The 19,859-nt window shown below is 41.4% G+C and overlaps 1 protein-coding gene across 6 annotated transcripts; it reads left to right on the top strand.

The window, feature by feature from the left end:
- Window positions 1-3,979: 3,979 nt before the first annotated feature.
- Window positions 3,980-9,259, top strand: LOC117325232. Of its 6 annotated transcripts, none has more exons than XR_004532225.1 (3): window positions 3,980-4,548; window positions 5,979-7,091; window positions 7,730-9,259. XR_004532225.1 is itself a non-coding variant. In XM_033881326.1 (2 exons), exons 1-2 carry the CDS (start codon window positions 4,098-4,100, stop codon window positions 6,941-6,943), a joined length of 1,416 nt encoding a protein of 471 aa, XP_033737217.1. In that variant the 5' UTR covers window positions 3,980-4,097; the 3' UTR covers window positions 6,944-9,259. The 6 variants fall into 6 exon arrangements, 1 of the variants encoding a protein (XP_033737217.1); XR_004532224.1 differs by having other exon boundaries at window positions 7,322-9,259; XR_004532223.1 differs by having other exon boundaries at window positions 7,205-9,259.
- Window positions 9,260-19,859: the final 10,600 nt, after the last annotated feature.

Here is a 19,859-nt window from a genome sequence, read left to right as displayed (position 1 = left end):
ACTTTCGCTAGAAGAAGATTCAGAAGGACATGCGCTGCCCTGGAATTTCTTAGACGCATTCTCCTTGGTCGAGGTACTGGCACTTGCTTTTCCTCTAAACCGCTAATGGAATTGATAGAGAGGAGAAGGTTCCTGTGAAGAGTTATGTCCCTTCCTTCATCGTTCTCCTTCCTGGCGACAATTATAGGTAGTGTTGTATCAGGGTGACGACCGTGCATGGCTCTGCCTCCCACTTGTTTGATAACTGGTCCCTGTCATCGAAGGAGACTATCTTGGGTCGTCACTTTAAATGTTGCTCCTCTGACTTTCTTATCGTATTGCCCTTTCTGTCGTGAGTGTGACTTGGAGACGTTAGCTGACGCTATCTCGCATGGTCTCTGAATTGCTGACAACACCACGTACTAAACGTATTACTCTATAGCTACTAACTACCTGACGATACAATATACACAGTACGTGATATAGAACTTTACATGACTCAGTAATTCAGTAATTAACACATACCAATTACGTTACAAACACATATAAACATCTAATCGTGCAGTACACGGAAATCACTTAGATGTGTCCAATGTAAAAGCGGACGTATTCGTAATTAATATACAGTCTATAGTACAATCGATATTGAAACTATCTTTATTATTTCGTACTCGTACATTGGTTAAAATTCTGTCACGTGGACGTTTGTTTTTGTAAAAACGTATATTGACTTGATAGAAACAAAAAAGTGTATTAAAAAAGGTGTGATACGCGGTTATAAACAGACCTCAAAGGGAATAACCACCATATATCCAGAGTTCACCCTGGACCCGAAAATCATGGGCTATTTTGACAGGATTTCAGAAATCGTATGGGCCGAAACATAGCAAATTGAAGAAATTTGCGAGTTTTGGTGGGCCATTTTGGAAAATATGGGGAGTTATCCCTGTATATCACTTCAGAATCAAACGCTCTGAAGACCTAGTTACGAAGCGACGCTCTTTTGGCAAAATGAACGTCAACAAACAGCTGAAAACACGATTCCCCTCGCTCAGAGGAAATTGAATTCCACAATGGATAACTCAGATTCAGCCAATACTGAAAGGGCCACAATGACACTAATAACTAATCTTTCAGGCACCACAAAAAAGTGACAAAGTGTGTAGATAACACTCCATGTGTGAACAATTCAATGTTTACAATTGTGATCTTATAGCTTCGTTATTAAATAAGTCTTCAGAATAATGTCTCAATTTGCCATATTTACATTACAGAAAGTTACCCGTCAGTTGTCAAAGACAAAAATAAACGACACAACGCCTACATCTGACGTCACCAATACCGATACAGTTTCCGTCGTCTGTGTGCGGGTCCTCTCCGCTCCGTCGGCGTCGTCGTCTTGAGTGCAACAAAAACAAGATTTAGTTGGATTCACCACAGCAGGGGAACACAGGAGAACACGAAGATACTATGTTAATTACGGCGTTTACGACATTAGTAAGTATAAATACTACAATTCAGAAAGAAATTTATTACAGATTATTATTGCGAATATTCATGTTAGATCTATATAAAAATGAAGTTTTTTTTTTTATATTTTCAAGAAGCATTTAATCATAAGCAATTATAGATATATAGAAAACGTTGAACTTATTAAATATTAACATTTTCACTTCGCTTACCTTCAATGAAACTGGTAAACTGAGATAACTTCCTTTCCCGATGAAGATTTTTGGTCGAGTGCTTCTGTTCTGAGAGACGAATAACGACATGTGAATACATGATCTAGTCCTATGACAATGGAAGTCACTGCTTTCGGACCGTCGAATACCGCCAATTTTCAAATCAATGTTTCTCTACTTCCTTTTATCAGAATTTGCGTCCCAGTCTGACAATAAAGTAATATATTTCGGGAACATCACATATAACCTCCACTAATCTGCGTCTAAAATCCACATTGTTGCACTTTTTCTAGAGCTGTGCTCTGAACATCTCGGCAAGCATCGCATATACGGTCACAGAAGTTGGATTTAAGATTTTGAGTAAGATATGCCATCTGTGAATAACCGCATGACTAAAAACCCAGCATTCATTAACATTACAAAACCTTATAAACTATCGAGTTTTAAAGGGTTTCTCGTCTCGTATAATGGTACATTTGCACGGGGTACACTTCCCTTCATCAGTCCATGGAAGCAACACATTTGACAATCAATCCTTAAGTGATTCATCAACAGTGTGTATCTGTATTACAACCTTACTTATAGCAGATAATGTTTCTGGTTTTGTCTGTACTGCCTTCCTACATTTTGATCTATCATAGTTACTTCCCTTTGATTAACTCTGATAAACTTTGGTTTCCCCCATGTGTGTGAGGTGTGTGGTATGTTCGTGTTTTGTCTGCTTGTGATAGCATGGAACTGATGCCATCTTTATAGTGCTACCTCATCGTCGATAACCCACGGTTGATTGCATTACACTACGCTACACTTATCACTTATAAGTGTAACGTAATGTAGACGAACGACTGTAGCATACTGCCGAAAACACCAAGCAGGATACACCACCAGGTCACATCATAATGTGAAGGACTTAAGAATAGAGTATTGAAGGGTTTTAGAATGTGTGTAAATAGTGAGGTTTTTTTGTGTTTTGGTTATTCACTGTTGAGGTCTTGTAGGCCTAGTCTATTGCCCAAGTTTTCGAAACCGATCCCTCTAGAGTGACCAAATCACACACATTGAGAATTAAATTCCCTTTTTATGGGCAAATAGTAAAGTTGTTATTGTGAAAATACTTTATCTCTAACACGCCATTATGCATATTAACACGCCATTATGCATATTAATATCAATAAACTTTCAAATTATCAAAACGTGTTTAGAACTATACCCTGTGTTGCCTTGACGACGAGTAGCTGACTGACCGCTGTTCCACTACTGTGCATACAATGTACATGTACGATAAGAAGAACAACGTTACGAAGTGACGTCATACCGTGGTCACTGAATTTTACAATCTCATAGCGGGAATATTAAATTGGTTAATGAAATACACGGAGAGATTGTCAATATTGGTCTTTGCATTGGCTGATGCAGGAAAGGAAACCTAGTGATTGTACAAATGGTACATGGGCTGTTTGGCAGTTGACTTCATTTACACGAGGTTCACTTAAGCTTCCTTCCATTGTGATAAGTGTTCTAATTTACCCACACAAGCTCCCCGTTTATGCAATCGAAAACATGTAAATTAGGTTTTTTTCCTTGATTTGTCAGTTGTTCATTAGAAAAATAAAATAAATATTGATAATCTAAACAACAATCTCCTTCCTAAATTCGTTGGTTTAAATTGTTGTCAATTAATTAGATAAATGACTATATATTTCCTTTGCCATCATCTGAAGACATGTTGTTATTAATATGTCATATGCGTATGTGTTTGAAAACTGAATAAAAATTGTAAGTTACAAAAAAAAAAAATTGTTGACAAAGGAATGGATATGAGTGCCATTCATCTTTACCTAAGTGGATATCGGGCCTTTTTGCCCGACGTACAGCGTCGTCTACATTATAACGAGATATTAGTGAGTTTGATGAACCGATATCATCACAACTGACCATTAGTTTCAGATTGATGACGTTTTGGGATGATTCTTACTATAACAGATTTGTTAGAATGTTGTCTTAAATCAGGGACGTTCCTGGTTAAATTGCCGGTGCCGTCTCTCAGTATGTTTGAGTTTCATTGTGTAGGTGTGCTACAGAGGGATATTACCACGTAAAACAATTGAATTACTTTGATTTAAGTTCCTGACTACTCTCCTCCCTTGATTAAACATTACACAAGAAGGCGTTCCCTGTGACTAACACATTACGTCATCATAGGTAATACGCGTACAGGTGATTTCTTACCTGTTACCTGCTCATAGGCTTACAACTATACCTGTTTAAGGCTTATTTCCCCTGGTTCAGTGGAGCGTGGTACCGCCACAGAAAACCGGTCCGGCTAGTTTACTGTTGACTCTATTTATACACAGATCGATGAGATCGCCAGACATGGTTTGTTATGTTGACGTTAGGTACTGAGAAACCTGCATCATGTTTTGACCGTTAGTTCCGATGTCCAGTGACTTTAACACGTGTTCAGACATGGCCGAAGCAGCCATAGATACGAATGTGAACCAAACTTCCGACGACACCACAAATGTTTCCCCTGGGGATGAACCGGTCCACGAGAATGGAGATGACGACCCCCCTGCCCCACGGGATGAAGACCCGACCTCCGCCCCTGACGACAACTCACCCCCTCCAGAGATAATTTGGAGTGATCGGAAGTATGGCCTTGGGGATCTTACGGAGGAATCCGGTCTCCTCCAGAGGATGTGTCGGTTTTCTGAGGCCCCCGGGACGGGTAATATGTCTCCGGGGCTGAAGATTTATTCGGAACAGCCCGTGTGGTTACATAGTCGTCATAACAAACGACACGCAAAGGCCCGGACCATTTACAAGGACACGAACGGAGCCTACTTCGAGGTCGGACAGACTCTCCTTATACCAGACGACTTCCAAGGTAGAGTAACCACGTGATTTCACTGTCAACACTACTTAATATAGTGTCAGTCGGCTTTCTGCTTTGTTATGCTAATTAGGACTTTTACACAATATCCATACGGTATCAAAACAAAACTTATATATAGGGCCATAATTCAATTCAAAATGTTCTTCAATTGATTAATATTAAAGCTATTTAATATCCTATGCCCACGTGCTCAAACGAATATGTACGGCATGAACTTACCGATGTGTCTCCGCGTTTAAACAAAATAATGTACATATGTACTAAAGCTTACATCAATTTATTGCATGTTATCTCCCATGTCCCCCTAAATATAGGTATGTTACCTCCCATGTCCCCTAAATGCAGGTATATTATCTCCCATGTCCCCTAAATGCAGGTATGTTATCTCCCATGTCCCCTAAATACAGGTGTGTTATCTCCCATGTCCCCTAAATACAGGTATGTTATCTCCCATGTCCCCTAAATACAGGTACATGTATGTTACCCCCATGTCCCCTAAATACAGGTATATTATCTCCCATGTCCCCCTAAATACAGGTATGTTATCTCCCATGTCCCCCTAAATACAGGTACATGTATGTTACCCCCATGTCCCCCTAAATACAGGTATGTTATCTCCCATGTCCCCCTAAATACAGGTATGTTATCTCCCATGTCCTCTAAATACATGTGTGTTATCTCCCATGTCCCCTAAATACAGGTATGTTATCTCCCATGTCCCCTAAATACAGGTATGTTATCTCCCATGTCCCCTAAATACAGGTATGTTATCTCATGTCCCCTAAATACAGGTGTGTTATCCCCATGTCCCCTAAATACAGGTATGTTACCTCCCTTGTCCCCTAAATACAGGTGTGTTATCTCCCATGTCCCCTAAATACAGGTATGTTATCTCCCATGCCCCCCTAAATACAGGTGTGTTATCTCCCATGTCCCCCTAAATACAGGTATGTTATCTCCCATGTCCCCCTAAATACAGGTATGTTATCTCCCATGTCCCCCTAAATACAGGTATGTTATCTCCCATGTCCCCTAAATACAGGTATGTTATCTCCCATGTCCCCTAAATACAGGTATGTTATCTCCCATGTCCCCCTAAATACAGGTATGTTATCTCCCATGTCCCCTAAATACAGGTATGTTATCTCCCATGTCCCCCTAAATACAGGTATGTTACCTTCCATGTCCCCTAAATACAGGTATGTTATCTCCCATGTCCCCTAAATACAGGTATGTTATCTCCCATGTCCCCTAAATACAGGTATGTTATCTCCCATGTCCCCTTAAATACAGGTATGTTATCTCCCATGTACGATGTACCTCGAAATACTATAATCTAGAATCGTATTTTCGAATGGGGATTGCATGTACCAAATGTACGGATTATGTTCTTAATGGTGTAAATTACCATTGTATTACAGGGTGGTTCGAGTTGGTACCGCCAGACTTCACCAGAGCGCGCTACTGTAGGAACATTGCCGAGGTTGCTAGTGTGATGCCAAAGAAAATTTTTACTAGGACGAGGCTAAAGGGAATTCGAATAGTTGAGGAGGAGGGCGAGGGCCAAAGCTATCTAGAGAGAAAAGTTTCGGCGGGTTCTATCTTGCGTGTGAAGGGTACTTTCTCAGCAAAATGGCGGACGTCAGCAGAAACGGGTCTGGTGAAAAAGAAAAGCAAAAACTGGACAACAGTTGAGGAGCAATATCTGAAATGTTTAGATAAGGACGAAAAAGAGGTCATGATTCCTTTTAAACAAAAAGGAAAATTCAATATTATCTATGAGAAAGGTTCGAAAGATAGTAGATGTATATTACATATGAAGGATATAATTTCAAACTTTTCCTTGCCACTTAAAGTTAGGCTTCTCTTCGGAAAAGCTCCCGTGAATCCTTGTATATTCACAGGAATGCTGGTACTGAAAAGTCATTCTGTCTGCGAAAGCATTGTGGGAAGTACAGCATCCAATCGGCGTAATGTTCTGTTCGAGCTTCCTCTAGACTTGCCGTGTACTGTGGAGGTGGCGGAAAACGAGCGCGAGAGCTGTGGCCACCAGAGGGCGTACAAGGATGGTAAGAAGTTGTGTCAACTGTATGCGGTGTCCTATTCGTCACTGATCAAACTTTCTCCGAATATGGACACCGACCAGGAGATGTACCAGCACATCCCAACCGCTAAGGCCAAGCGTGGAGCAGACGACACTCTTCAGACACTCGATCTCATTACCAATATTAGTTTGACTGATGAACCCGTGGATACCTTCATACAGGAGTTCTCCGACACGGACTCCGTACAGAGTGCGGATCAGTCAGGCGGGGCCGTTAAGGGCAGTCTCATGGAGCTTAAGGAAATTACCACAGACACTGCACGAGATGATACATTGTGTTAGGGTATCGTTTCTAATGTTGATGGTCTAGAAAGTAAACGTGATGATGACACATTGTGTAAGGGAATTGTTTTGAATGTTGATGGTCTAGAAGGTGAACGTAATCACACATTGTGTTAGGGAATTGTTTTGAATGTTGATGGTCTAGAAGGTGAACGTTATCACTCATATTGTTAGGGAATTGTTTATAATGTTATGGTCTAGAAGGTGAACGTAATCACACATTGTGTTAGAGAATTGTTTTGAATGTTGATGGTCTTGAAGGTAGACGTGATGATGACACATTGTGTTAGGGAATTGTTTTGAATGTTGATGGTCTAGAAGGTGAACGTAATCACACATTGTGTTAGGGAATTGTTTTGAATGTTGATAGTCTAGAAGGTGAACGTGATGATGACACATTGTGTTAGGGAATTGTTTTGAATGTTGATAGTCTAGAAGGTGAACGTAATCACACATTGTGTTAGGGAATTGTTTTGAATGTTGATGGTCTAGAAGGTGAACGTAATCACACATTGTGTTAGGGAATTGTTTTGAATGTTGATGGTCTAGAAGGTGAACATAATCACACATTGTGTTAGGGAATTGTTTTGAATGTTGATGGTCTAGAAGGTGAACGTAATCACACATTGCGTTAGAGAATTATTTTGAACGTTGATGGTCTAGAAAGTAAACGTTATTATGGCACATTGCGTTAGGGAATTGTTTTGAAAGTTGATGGTCTAAAAATTGAACGTGATGATGACACATTGTATTAGGGAATTGTTTTGAATGTTGATGGTCTAGAAGGTGAACATAAATTGCGTTAAGAAATAAGAGCAATACGAACAAATGCTACAGTGCCGACAAAGAACAATTATGATGGATTTAAAACAAGGTCAGGTTCAGTTATATACTTAACGATAAGCTTTTAAGTTTAAAAATTATGAATTGCATCTCGAAGAAATTCTATCTTTCTCTGCCTCTGTCTAGTCAGACTAACCTGTCACGTTGACTTGGTCGTGGGGTATTAATTTGGTCCAGACTGATCTCTGGGTCAGACGCTCAATACAAAAATAGCATGGACAAATAACATATCCAGGCGTTGAATTGTTAACAAGTACAATGTATGTGTTCATTAATTGCAGGTCAAATAACATTACTCAGTGTAGACGCTACTACATACATTATGTATGTTTGATCTCGGATGTTAGGGTATCTCTTTGAAAGCTATCTGATGAGCAGGTTCATATAAACTGCTTGTGTCGTGTAAGCTATAAGTAGTGATGGACTATAAATAGACGAGTTACTCAAGTTGCCAACAAGGGTGAAAAAAGAGAGGAGGCAAAATAAAGAGGAGGAAAAACAGATAAAATGTCATTGAAAAGTCAACATGACAGGTCGTCATTGTGGGATTATGACTTTAGGTCTGATAAGCATTACGATGATTGTTGTTTAATTAGATATTTCCTATACCGTCGGTGCCATTTGATGGTGCTGATATTTCGTATGCGGTTGGTGTCATTTTATGTATTTTTGTGACGAGGAGTGTATATGCCTGTCGGTGCTGTTACAAACACTTTTTTTTTGGTTGGGGGCTGGGGGTCACGATAATGATCACAGTCAATGTTAGCTTTGCTGTGGTAGTTAAAGTTTGATCCGGTCACTCGAGTTTCCCGGTTTATTTATACGTTAGTGTTGCAGCAGTTGTCGCCCCTTTCTCGTGTGTCGTGGCCAACAGAAATCGAAGCATGAATTTTTTCATTGTTATTGTTTATGTTTAATCTTCATTGTTTTAAAACGACTATAACTATAAAAAAATCACGGTAAGAAAACATAGTCAGGCAAACTGTTTTTTTAGTGTCCGCAACCGTATTTTTTAAGTACTTAAATAACTGCGAAACAATAGCATTACAATTCGGTATGTCCTTCAGTAATGTATATAAAACCTCTCGTAAACAATGCTGCCGTTACTCGCACCACTTGACCCCATCCAGTTTTCTCCGTGTAACACTGTTAACAAACACGAATTGGGGTGAAAGTGGTTTATAACCAGTACACAGTTGCAGACACTTTATTTAATTATCATAATTATAATTATACATGTATAATTATTATAGTTGATATACAGAAGGTATCTGCTAAAACACCGTACGTCTGATAATATTTTTCAACGGTGACTTTTACGGTTATAGTCGCTTTAACGCAAACGTCCATAACGATAGTCTCATCATTTGTGATAGAAGTCTTACAACTTTGTATTTATTTAAAACTATGCAATTTATTTCTACATGTCTCTCATAAAAAGTAAAAGAAAATTAAATTTATTTGTGTACGTCATTGCATCACTCCTTATGTTCCTACTGAGAAGTCAACTTGTTACAAAATATTTGGACAAAAATAGTATTTTCACGAGTAAGGAGTTCTAGCTAAAATGTTAATACACTCAAAGACTATGTATGACTCTTAATTGAGAATGTTTGTATCCCGATCAACAAAGACTGGCGAAAATAAACAAACGGGGTAACTGAGATTGCACAAACGACAAGTGAACAACACATCTAAATATGGATTTAGTAACTTACTATACAGATAAAACTGCACCACACAACTTTTCGTCCTTCTCTGGCTTTTCAGTGATTCTAGGGGCTAAATGTTTGGGAATTCACAAGGGAAGACGGGGAAATAAAAACTGGTCTAAACAATAGTTAAAATGTAGAAGAGGATGTCATCTATCAATTCAATTAATTTTGTATAATTAGATAATCTCGAAAGAACAGAAAACACGTGTGCATCAGTAGGGTAACGCCAAACTTTTGAATTAAATTCAGCCAGCAGGGTTACGCCAAACTTCAGGGGACTTATTCAACCAGTAGGGTTACGCCAAACTTAAGGGAGACTTATTCAACCAGTAGGGTAACGCCAAACTTCAGGGGACTTATTCAACCAGTAGGGTAACGCCAAACTTCAGGGGACTTATTCAACCAGTAGGGTAACTCCAAACTTCAGGGGCCTTATTCAACCAGTAGGGTTACGCCAAACTTCAGGGGTCTTATTCAACCAGTAGGGTAACGCCAAACTTCAGGGGACTTATTCAACCAGTAGGGTAGCGCCAAACTTCAGGGACTTATATTCAGTCAGCACGGGTAGCGCCAAACTTTCGGGACTGATATTTAACCAACAGGTTGACGTCAAACTTTATAGACTTATATTTATCAAGTAGGGTAACGCCAAACTTCGGGGACTTATATTCAGCCGCAGGGTAGCGCCTAGCCCGAGTGTCCCCTTGCCATGACACCATGTCTAGTGTAGGGCTAGAGCGTACTGCAAATGAAAACTTGGATTTCTCCAATACCTTTTTGTGTCGCTAAGATTTTGGTGCAGATAACTTGAATTTGGCATGACACTTACGAGGGCTGATCGATATGTTATGAGCCTCGTATTGAAGGAGGTACTCAAAGATGCTCTTTTTAAGTCCTTGTATTCTCTGACTATAAAGGGCCGTGTACCCAAGGACTGGTCTCATTTAGTTATTTTATATCGACGAGGTAGCACTCTAAAATAAACAAGACAAGCGGTGTTTGCAAAATGGACAAAATCGGTTAGGGTTAGGGTTAGGGTTAGGGTTAGGGTGAAAGTGTCCGTCATTGCCATGACTGCCATTCAAGATTGTGGCGTTAAATTGATTGAACATCCGCCTTATTCACATGATCTCGCTCCATGAGACTTTCATGTATTTCCCAAACTGAAAACAGCTATATTTGTGCTCCATAGTGCACTGGAAGTGTGATTATGTTGACTGCCACCTTCATAGTATGTAATTTGGCGTCGAATGAAGTGTGAAATTTTGACCAGCTTAAGCGACTATGCAGACAAAATAGGACTAAATGTGTGTTTTGGGGTTAATAAATATCTAATTTATCCGTATATATCAGGTATGTGTTATGTCACGCCCACATAGCAAAACCTAATCGACACCGATAGTGTCGCAGAATTCAGCGTGTTCGTATACTAGCGCGTTCTGGCCCTATACAGGCATGGTGCCAGCGCCAGGTGAATCTCGAGCCAGGTAACGCCAATAACATGGGCTTCTAATCGGCCATTAGGGTAACGTCAATAACGGGGACTTATAGTCAGACATCAGGGTAACGTCAATAACGGGGACTTATAGTCAGACATCAGGGTAACGTCAATAACGAGGACTTATAGTCAGACATCAGGGTAACGTCAATAACGGGGACTTATAGTCAGACATCAGGGTAACGTCAATAACGGGGACTTATAGTCCGTCATCAGGGTAACGTCAATAACGGGGACTTATAGTCAGACATCAGGGTAACGTCAATAACGGAGACTTATAGTCAGACATCAGGGTAACGTCAATAACAGGGACTTATAGTCAGACATCAGGGTAACGTCACTAACAGGGACTTATAGTCCGTCATCAGGGTAACGTCAATAACGGGGACTTATAGTCAGACATCAGGGTAACGTCAATAACGGAGACTTATAGTCAGACATCAGGGTAACGTCAATAACGGGGACTTATAGTCAGACATCAGGTAACGTCAATAACGGGGACTTATAGTCAGACATCAGGGTAACGTCAATAACAGGGACTTATAGTCAGACATCAGGTAACGTCAATAACGGGGACTTATAGTCAGACATCAGGGTAACGTCAATAACGGGGACTTATAGTCAGACATCAGGGTAACGTCAATAACGGAGACTTATAGTCAGACATCAGGGTAACGTCAATAACGGGGACTTATAGTCAGACATCAGGGTAACGTCAATAACGGGGACTTATAGTCAGACATCAGGGTAACGTCAATAACGGGGACTTATAGTCAGTCATCAGGGTAACGTCAATAACGGAGACTTATAGTCAGACATCAGGGTAACGTCAATAACGGGGACTTATAGTCAGACATCAGGGTAACGTCAATAACGGGGACTTATAGTCAGACATCAGGGTAACGTCAATAACGGGGACTTATAGTCAGTCATCAGGGTAACGTCAATAACGAGGACTTCAGTCATCAGGGTAACGTCAATAACGAGGACTTATAGTCAGACATCAGGGTAACGTCAATAACGGGGACTTCAGTCATCAGGGTAACGTCAATAACGGGAGACTTATAGTCAGACATCAGGGTAACGTCAATAACGAGACCTATAGTCAGTCACCAGGGTAACGTCAATAACGGGGACTTCAGTCATCAGGGTAACGTCAATAACGGGGACTTCAGTCATCAGGGTAACGTCAATAACGAGACCTATAGTCAGTCACCAGGGTAACGTCAATAACGGAGACTTATAGTCAGACATCAGGGTAACGTCAATAACGGGGACTTATAGTCAGACATCAGGGTAACGTCAATAACGGGGACTTATAGTCAGACATCAGGGTAACGTCAATAACGGGGACTTATAGTCAGACATCAGGGTAACGTCAATAACGGGGACTTATAGTCAGACATCAGGGTAACGTCAATAACGGGGACTTATAGTCAGACATCAGGGTAACGTCAATAACGGGGACTTATAGTCAGACATCAGGGTAACGTCAATAACGGGGACTTATAGTCAGACATCAGGGTAACGTCAATAACGGGGACTTATAGTCAGACATCAGGGTAACGTCAATAACGGGGACTTATAGTCAGACATCAGGGTAACGTCAATAACGGGGACTTATAGTCAGACATCAGGGTAACGTCAATAACGGGGACTTATAGTCAGACATCAGGGTAACGTCAATAACGGGGACTTATAGTCAGACATCAGGGTAACGTCAATAACGGAGACTTATAGTCAGTCATCAGGGTAACGTCAATAACGGGGACTTATAGTCAGACATCAGGGTAACGTCAATAACGGGGACTTATAGTCAGACATCAGGGTAACGTCAATAACGGGGACTTATAGTCAGACATCAGGGTAACGTCAATAACGGGGACTTATAGTCAGACATCAGGGTAACGTCAATAACGGGGACTTATAGTCAGACATCAGGGTAACGTCAATAACGGGGACTTATAGTCAGACATCAGGGTAACGTCAATAACGGGGACTTATAGTCAGACATCAGGGTAACGTCAATAACGGGGACTTATAGTCAGACATCAGGGTAACGTCAATAACGGAGACTTATAGTCAGACATCAGGGTAACGTCAATAACGGGGACTTATAGTCAGTCATCAGGGTAACGTCAATAACGGGGACTTGTAGTCAGACATCAGGGTAACGTCAATAACGGGGACTTCGGTCATCAGGGTAACGTCAATAACGGGGACTTATAGTCAGACATCAGGGTAACGTCAATAACGGGGACTTATAGTCAGTCATCAGGGTAACGTCAATAACGGGGACTTATAGTCAGTCATCAGGGTAACGTCAATAACGGGGACTTATAGTCAGACATCAGGGTAACGTCAATAACGGGGACTTCGGTCATCAGGGTAACGTCAATAACGGAGACTTATAGTCAGACATCAGGGTAACGTCAATAACGGGGACTTATAGTCAGACATCAGGGTAACGTCAATAACGGAGACTTATAGTCAGACATCAGGGTAACGTCCATAACGGGGACTTATAGTCAGACATCAGGGTAACGTCAATAACGGGGACTTATAGTCAGACATCAGGGTAACGTCAATAACGGGGACTTATAGTCAGACATCAGGGTAACGTCAATAACGGGGACTTATAGTCAGACATCAGGGTAACGTCAATAACGGGGACTTATAGTCAGACATCAGGGTAACGTCAATAACGGAGACTTATAGTCAGACATCAGGGTAACGTCAATAACGGGGACTTATAGTCAGACATCAGGGTAACGTCAATAACGGGGACTTATAGTCAGACATCAGGGTAACGTCAATAACGGGGACTTATAGTCAGACATCAGGGTAACGTCAATAACGGGGACTTATAGTCAGACATCAGGGTAACGTCAATAACGGGGACTTATAGTCAGACATCAGGTAACGTCAATAACGGAGACTTATAGTCAGACATCAGGGTAACGTCAATAACGGGGACTTATAGTCAGACATCAGGGTAACGTCAATAACGGGGACTTATAGTCAGACATCAGGGTAACGTCAATAACGGAGACTTATAGTCAGACATCAGGATAACGTCAATAACGGGGACTTACAGTCCGTCATCAGGGTAACGTCAATAACGGAAACTTATAGTCAGACATCAGGGTAACGTCAATAACGGGGACTTATAGTCAGTCATCAGGGTAACGTTAATAACGGGGACTTCGGTCATCAGGGTAACGTCAATAACGGGGACTTATAGTCAGACATCAGGGTAACGTCAATAACGGAAACTTATAGTCAGACATCAGGGTAACGTCAATAACGGAAACTTATAGTCAGTCATCAGGGTAACGTCAATAACGGAAACTTATAGTCAGACATCAGGGTAACGTCAATAACGGAAACTTATAGTCAGACATCAGGGTAACGTCAATAACGGGGACTTATAGTCAGTCATCAGGGTAACGTTAATAACGGGGACTTCGGTCATCAGGGTAACGTCAATAACGGGGACTTATAGTCAGACATCAGGGTAACGTCAATAACGGGGACTTATAGTCAGTCATCAGGGTAACGTCAATAACGGGGACTTATAGTCAGTCATCAGGGTAACGTCAATAACGGAAACTTATAGTCAGACATCAGGGTAACGTCAATAACGGAAACTTATAGTCAGACATCAGGGTAACGTCAATAACGGGGACTTATAGTCAGTTACCAGGGTAACGTCAATAACGGGGACTTCGGTCATCAGGGTAACGTCAATAACGGAGACTTATAGTCATACATCAGGGTAACCACAAGAACGTGACTTATAGTCAGACATCAGGGTAACCACAAGAACGTGACTTATAGTCAGACATCAGGGTAACGTCAATAACGGAGACTTATAGTCATACATCAGGGTAACCACAAGAACGTGACTTATAGTCAGACATCAGGGTAACCACAAGAACGTGACTTATAGTCAGACATCAGGGTAACGTCAATAACGGGGACTTATAGTAAGACATCAGGGTAACGTCAATAACGGGGACTTATAGTCAGACATCAGGGTAACGTCAATAACGGGGACTTAGGGTCAGACATCAGGGTAACGTCAATAACGGAGACTTATAGTCAGACATCAGGGTAACGTCAATAACGGGGACTTATAGTCAGACATCAGGGTAACGTCAATAACGGGGACTTATAGTCAGTCATCAGGGTAACGTCAATAACGGAGACTTATAGTCAGACATCAGGGTAACGTCAATAACGGGGACTTATAGTCAGACATCAGGGTAACGTCAATAACGGGGACTTATAGTCAGACATCAGGGTAACGTCAATAACGGGGACTTATAGTCAGACATCAGGGTAACGTCAATAACGGGGACTTATAGTCAGACATCAGGGTAACGTCAATAACGGGGACTTATAGTCAGACATCAGGGTAACGTCAATAACGGGGACTTATAGTCAGACATCAGGGTAACGTCAATAACGGGGACTTATAGTCAGACATCAGGGTAACGTCAATAACGGAGACTTATAGTCAGACATCAGGGTAACGTCAATAACGGGGACTTATAGTCAGACATCAGGGTAACGTCAATAACGGAGACTTATAGTCAGACATCAGGGTAACGTCAATAACGGAGACTTATAGTCAGACATCAGGGTAACGTCAATAACGGGGACTTATAGTCAGACATCAGGGTAACGTCCATAACGGGGACTTATAGTCAGACATCAGGGTAACGTCCATAACGGGGACTTATAGTCAGACATCAGGGTAACGTCAATAACGAGGACTTATAGTCAGACATCAGGGTAACGTCAATAACGGGGACTTATAGTCAGACATCAGGGTAACGTCAATAACGGAGACTTATAGTCAGTCATCAGGGTAACGTCAATAACGGGGACTTATAGTCAGACATCAGGGTAACGTCAATAACGGGGACTTATAGTCAGACATCAGGGTAACGTCAATAACGGGGACTTATAGTCAGACATCAGGGTAACGTCAATAACGGGGACTTATAGTCAGACATCAGGGTAACGTCAATAACGGAGACTTATAGTCAGACATCAGGGTAACGTCAATAACGTGGACTTATAGTCAGACATCAGGGTAACGTCAATAACGTGGACTTATAGTCAGACATCAGGTAACGTCAATAACGAGGACTTCAGTCATCAGGGTAACGTCAATAACGGAGACTTATAGTCAGACATCAGGGTAACGTCAATAACGGAGACTTATAGTCAGACATCAGGGTAACGTCAATAACGGAGACTTATAGTCAGACATCGGGTAACGTCAATAACGGGGACTTATAGTCAGACATCAGGTAACGTCAATAACGAGGACTTCAGTCATCAGGGTAACGTCAATAACGGGGACTTATAGTCCGTCATCAGGGTAACGTCAATAACGGGGACTTATAGTCAGACATCAGGGTAACGTCAATAACGGAGACTTATAGTCAGACATCAGGGTAACGTCAATAACGGGGACTTATAGTCAGACATCAGGGTAACGTCAATAACGGAGACTTATAGTCAGTCATCATGGTAACGTCAATAACGGGGACTTATAGTCAGACATCAGGGTAACGTCAATAACGGGGACTTATAGTCAGACATCAGGGTAACGTCAATAACGGGGACTTATAGTCAGACATCAGGGTAACGTCAATAACGGGGACTTATAGTCAGACATCAGGGTAACGTCAATAACGGAGGACTTATAGTCAGACATCAGGGTAACGTCAATAACGGAGACTTATAGTCAGACATCAGGGTAACGTCAATAACGGGACTTATAGTCAGTCATCAGGGTAACGTCAATAACGGAGACTTATAGTCAGACATCAGGGTAACGTCAATAACGGGGACTTATAGTCAGACATCAGGGTAACGTCAATAACGGGGACTTATAGTCAGACATCAGGGTAACGTCAATAACGGGGACTTATAGTCAGACATCAGGGTAACGTCAATAACGGGGACTTATAGTCCGTCATCAGGGTAACGTCAATAACGGGGACTTATAGTCAGTCATCAGGGTAACGCCAATAACGGGGACTTATAGTCAGACATCAGGGTAACGTCAATAACGAGGACTTATAGTCAGACATCAGGGTAACGTCAATAACGAGGACTTATAGTCAGACATCAGGGTAACGTCAATAACGGAGACTTATAGTCAGACATCAGGGTAACGTCAATAACGAGGACTTATAGTCAGACATCAGGGTAACGTCAATAACGGGGACTTATAGTCAGACATAAGGGTAACGTCAATAACGGGGACTTATAGTCAGACATCAGGGTAACGTCAATAACGGGGACTTATAGTCAGACATCAGGGTAACGTCAATAACGGGGACTTATAATCAGTCATCAGGGCAACGCCAATAACGAGACCTATAGTCAGTCACCAGGGTAACGTCAATAACGGGGACTTATAGTCAGACATCAGGGTAACGTCAATAACGGAGACTTATAGTCAGACATCAGGTAACGTCAATAACGAGACCTATAGTCAGTCACCAGGGTAACGTCAATAACGGGGACTTATAGTCAGTCATCAGGGTAACGTCAATAACGGAAACTTATAGTCAGACATCAGGGTAACGTCAATAACGGGGACTTATAGTCAGACATCAGGGTAACGTCAATAACGGAGACTTATAGTCAGACATCAGGATAACGTCAATAACGGGGACTTATAGTCAGACATCAGGGTAACGTCAATAACGGGGACTTATAGTCAGACATCAGGGTAACGTCAATAACGGGGACTTATAGTCAGACATCAGGGTAACGTCAATAACGGAGACTTATAGTCAGACATCAGGGTAACGTCAATAACGGGGACTTATAGTCAGACATCAGGGTAACGTCAATAACGGGGACTTATAGTCAGACATCAGGGTAACGTCAATAACGGGGACTTATAGTCAGACATCAGGGTAACGTCAATAACGGGGACTTATAGTCAGACATCAGGGTAACGTCAATAACGGAGACTTATAGTCAGACATCAGGGTAACGTCAATAACGGGGACTTATAGTCAGACATCAGGGTAACGTCAATAACGGGGACTTATAGTCAGACATCAGGGTAACGTCAATAACGGAGACTTATAGTCAGACATCAGGGTAACGTCAATAACGGGGACTTATAGTCAGACATCAGGGTAACGTCAATAACGGGGACTTATAGTCAGTCATCAGGGTAACGTCAATAACGGGGACTTGTAGTCAGACATCAGGGTAACGTCAATAACGGGGACTTATAGTCAGACATCAGGGTAACGTCAATAACGGAGACTTATAGTCAGACATCAGGGTAACGTCAATAACGGGGACTTATAGTCAGACATCAGGGTAACGTCAATAACGGGGACTTATAGTCAGACATCAGGGTAACGTCAATAACGGGGACTTATAGTCAGACATCAGGGTAACGTCAATAACGGGGACTTATAGTCAGACATCAGGGTAACGTCAATAACGGGGACTTATAGTCAGACATCAGGGTAACGTCAATAACGGGGACTTGTAGTCAGACATCAGGGTAACGTCAATAACGGGGACTTATAGTCAGACATCAGGGTAACGTCAATAACGGAGGACTTATAGTCAGACATCAGGGTAACGTCAATAACGGGGACTTATAGTCAGACATCAGGGTAACGTCAATAACGGAGACTTATAGTCAGACATCAGGGTAACGTCAATAACGGGGACTTATAGTCAGACATCAGGGTAACGTCAATAACGGGGACTTATAGTCAGACATCAGGGTAACGTCAATAACGGGGACTTATAGTCAGACATCAGGGTAACGTCAATAACGGGGACTTATATTCAGTCACCATATTTAATGTATTGTATCAATCCGCCCGGCGCCATATTTGAGATAGTCTATATCCACCGAGCTCTTTTTCAGCGCGTTTTCCAATGATTTATACACATTCAGAGGTCACTATGCAAAAGAAGGACAACATGTACGTGTATAATTTTGAAATAAAGCAAACAGTGGGCACTTTCTGACATCGAACTTTATCTCCCAAGCTACAATATTTATATAGCGTTTGACCTGCTAATATTTCATATAGTGGGTTATAATAAATTATTTTGAATCATAAGGGCACCATTCCCTTTGATTGTATAACGTAGGCGAGGGAACAGATCCTCAACAGTTTGTTTAAATATCGTTTAATACAAATACTGTCAGATGAACGACCACTTACTGAAGACGAGTTAACGGGTATCCTACCGAAAGGATGTATAACAAGAGATCCCAGAGGGATCTTGGCACCCACCATTGAATGATCTTTACAGGTTCCATGTCAGATTGATCTTCTCTCTATTTTTCCCTTCCTCTAACTAATCTGTGTACATTGAGAAACATCCCTCCAGTACTTTTCAAACAAGGGGAACTTGTATATGAAATTTGAGATTTGTCGATAATGGCTGCCTGTCGACCATGTTGTTTTCATATTTAGTCCCAAAATGCAATACGACCGACCAAGGGGAACCTACATATGAAATTTCAGAAAGATCCCTTCAGTACTTTCTGAGAAATAACAATAACAAACTTCAATTGTTAAAATCCAAGATGGCTGCCTGTCGGCCATTTTGTTATCCGACTGATCCCAAAATAAAATATGCATAACTAGGGACCAAGGGCAACCTACATAAAGACATTTCAGAAAGATCCCTTCAGTACTTTCTGAGAAATAATGATAACCAACTTCAATTGTCAAAATCCAAGATGGCTGCCTGTCGGCCATGTTGGTTTCTGATCGGTCCCAAAATGCAATATGCATAACAACAGACCAAGGGAAACCTGCATATGAAATTTGAGAAAGAT

The sequence above is a fragment of the Pecten maximus genome, chromosome 4 (assembly GCF_902652985.1).
Source record: "Pecten maximus chromosome 4, xPecMax1.1, whole genome shotgun sequence".
NCBI lineage: Eukaryota > Metazoa > Mollusca > Bivalvia > Pectinida > Pectinidae > Pecten > Pecten maximus.
Note: the sequence above shows the minus strand (reverse complement) of the source record. Positions and strands in the feature narration are given on the sequence as shown.

Coding starts and splice junctions, on each gene's coding strand:
- LOC117325232 (XM_033881326.1), top strand. CDS start 4,098: ATGTCCAGTGACTTTAACACGTGTTCAGACATGGCCGAAGCAGCCATA. Junction 4,549..5,978: donor TATACCAGACGACTTCCAAG/GTAGAGTAACCA, acceptor ATTGTATTACAG/GGTGGTTCGAGTTGGTACCG.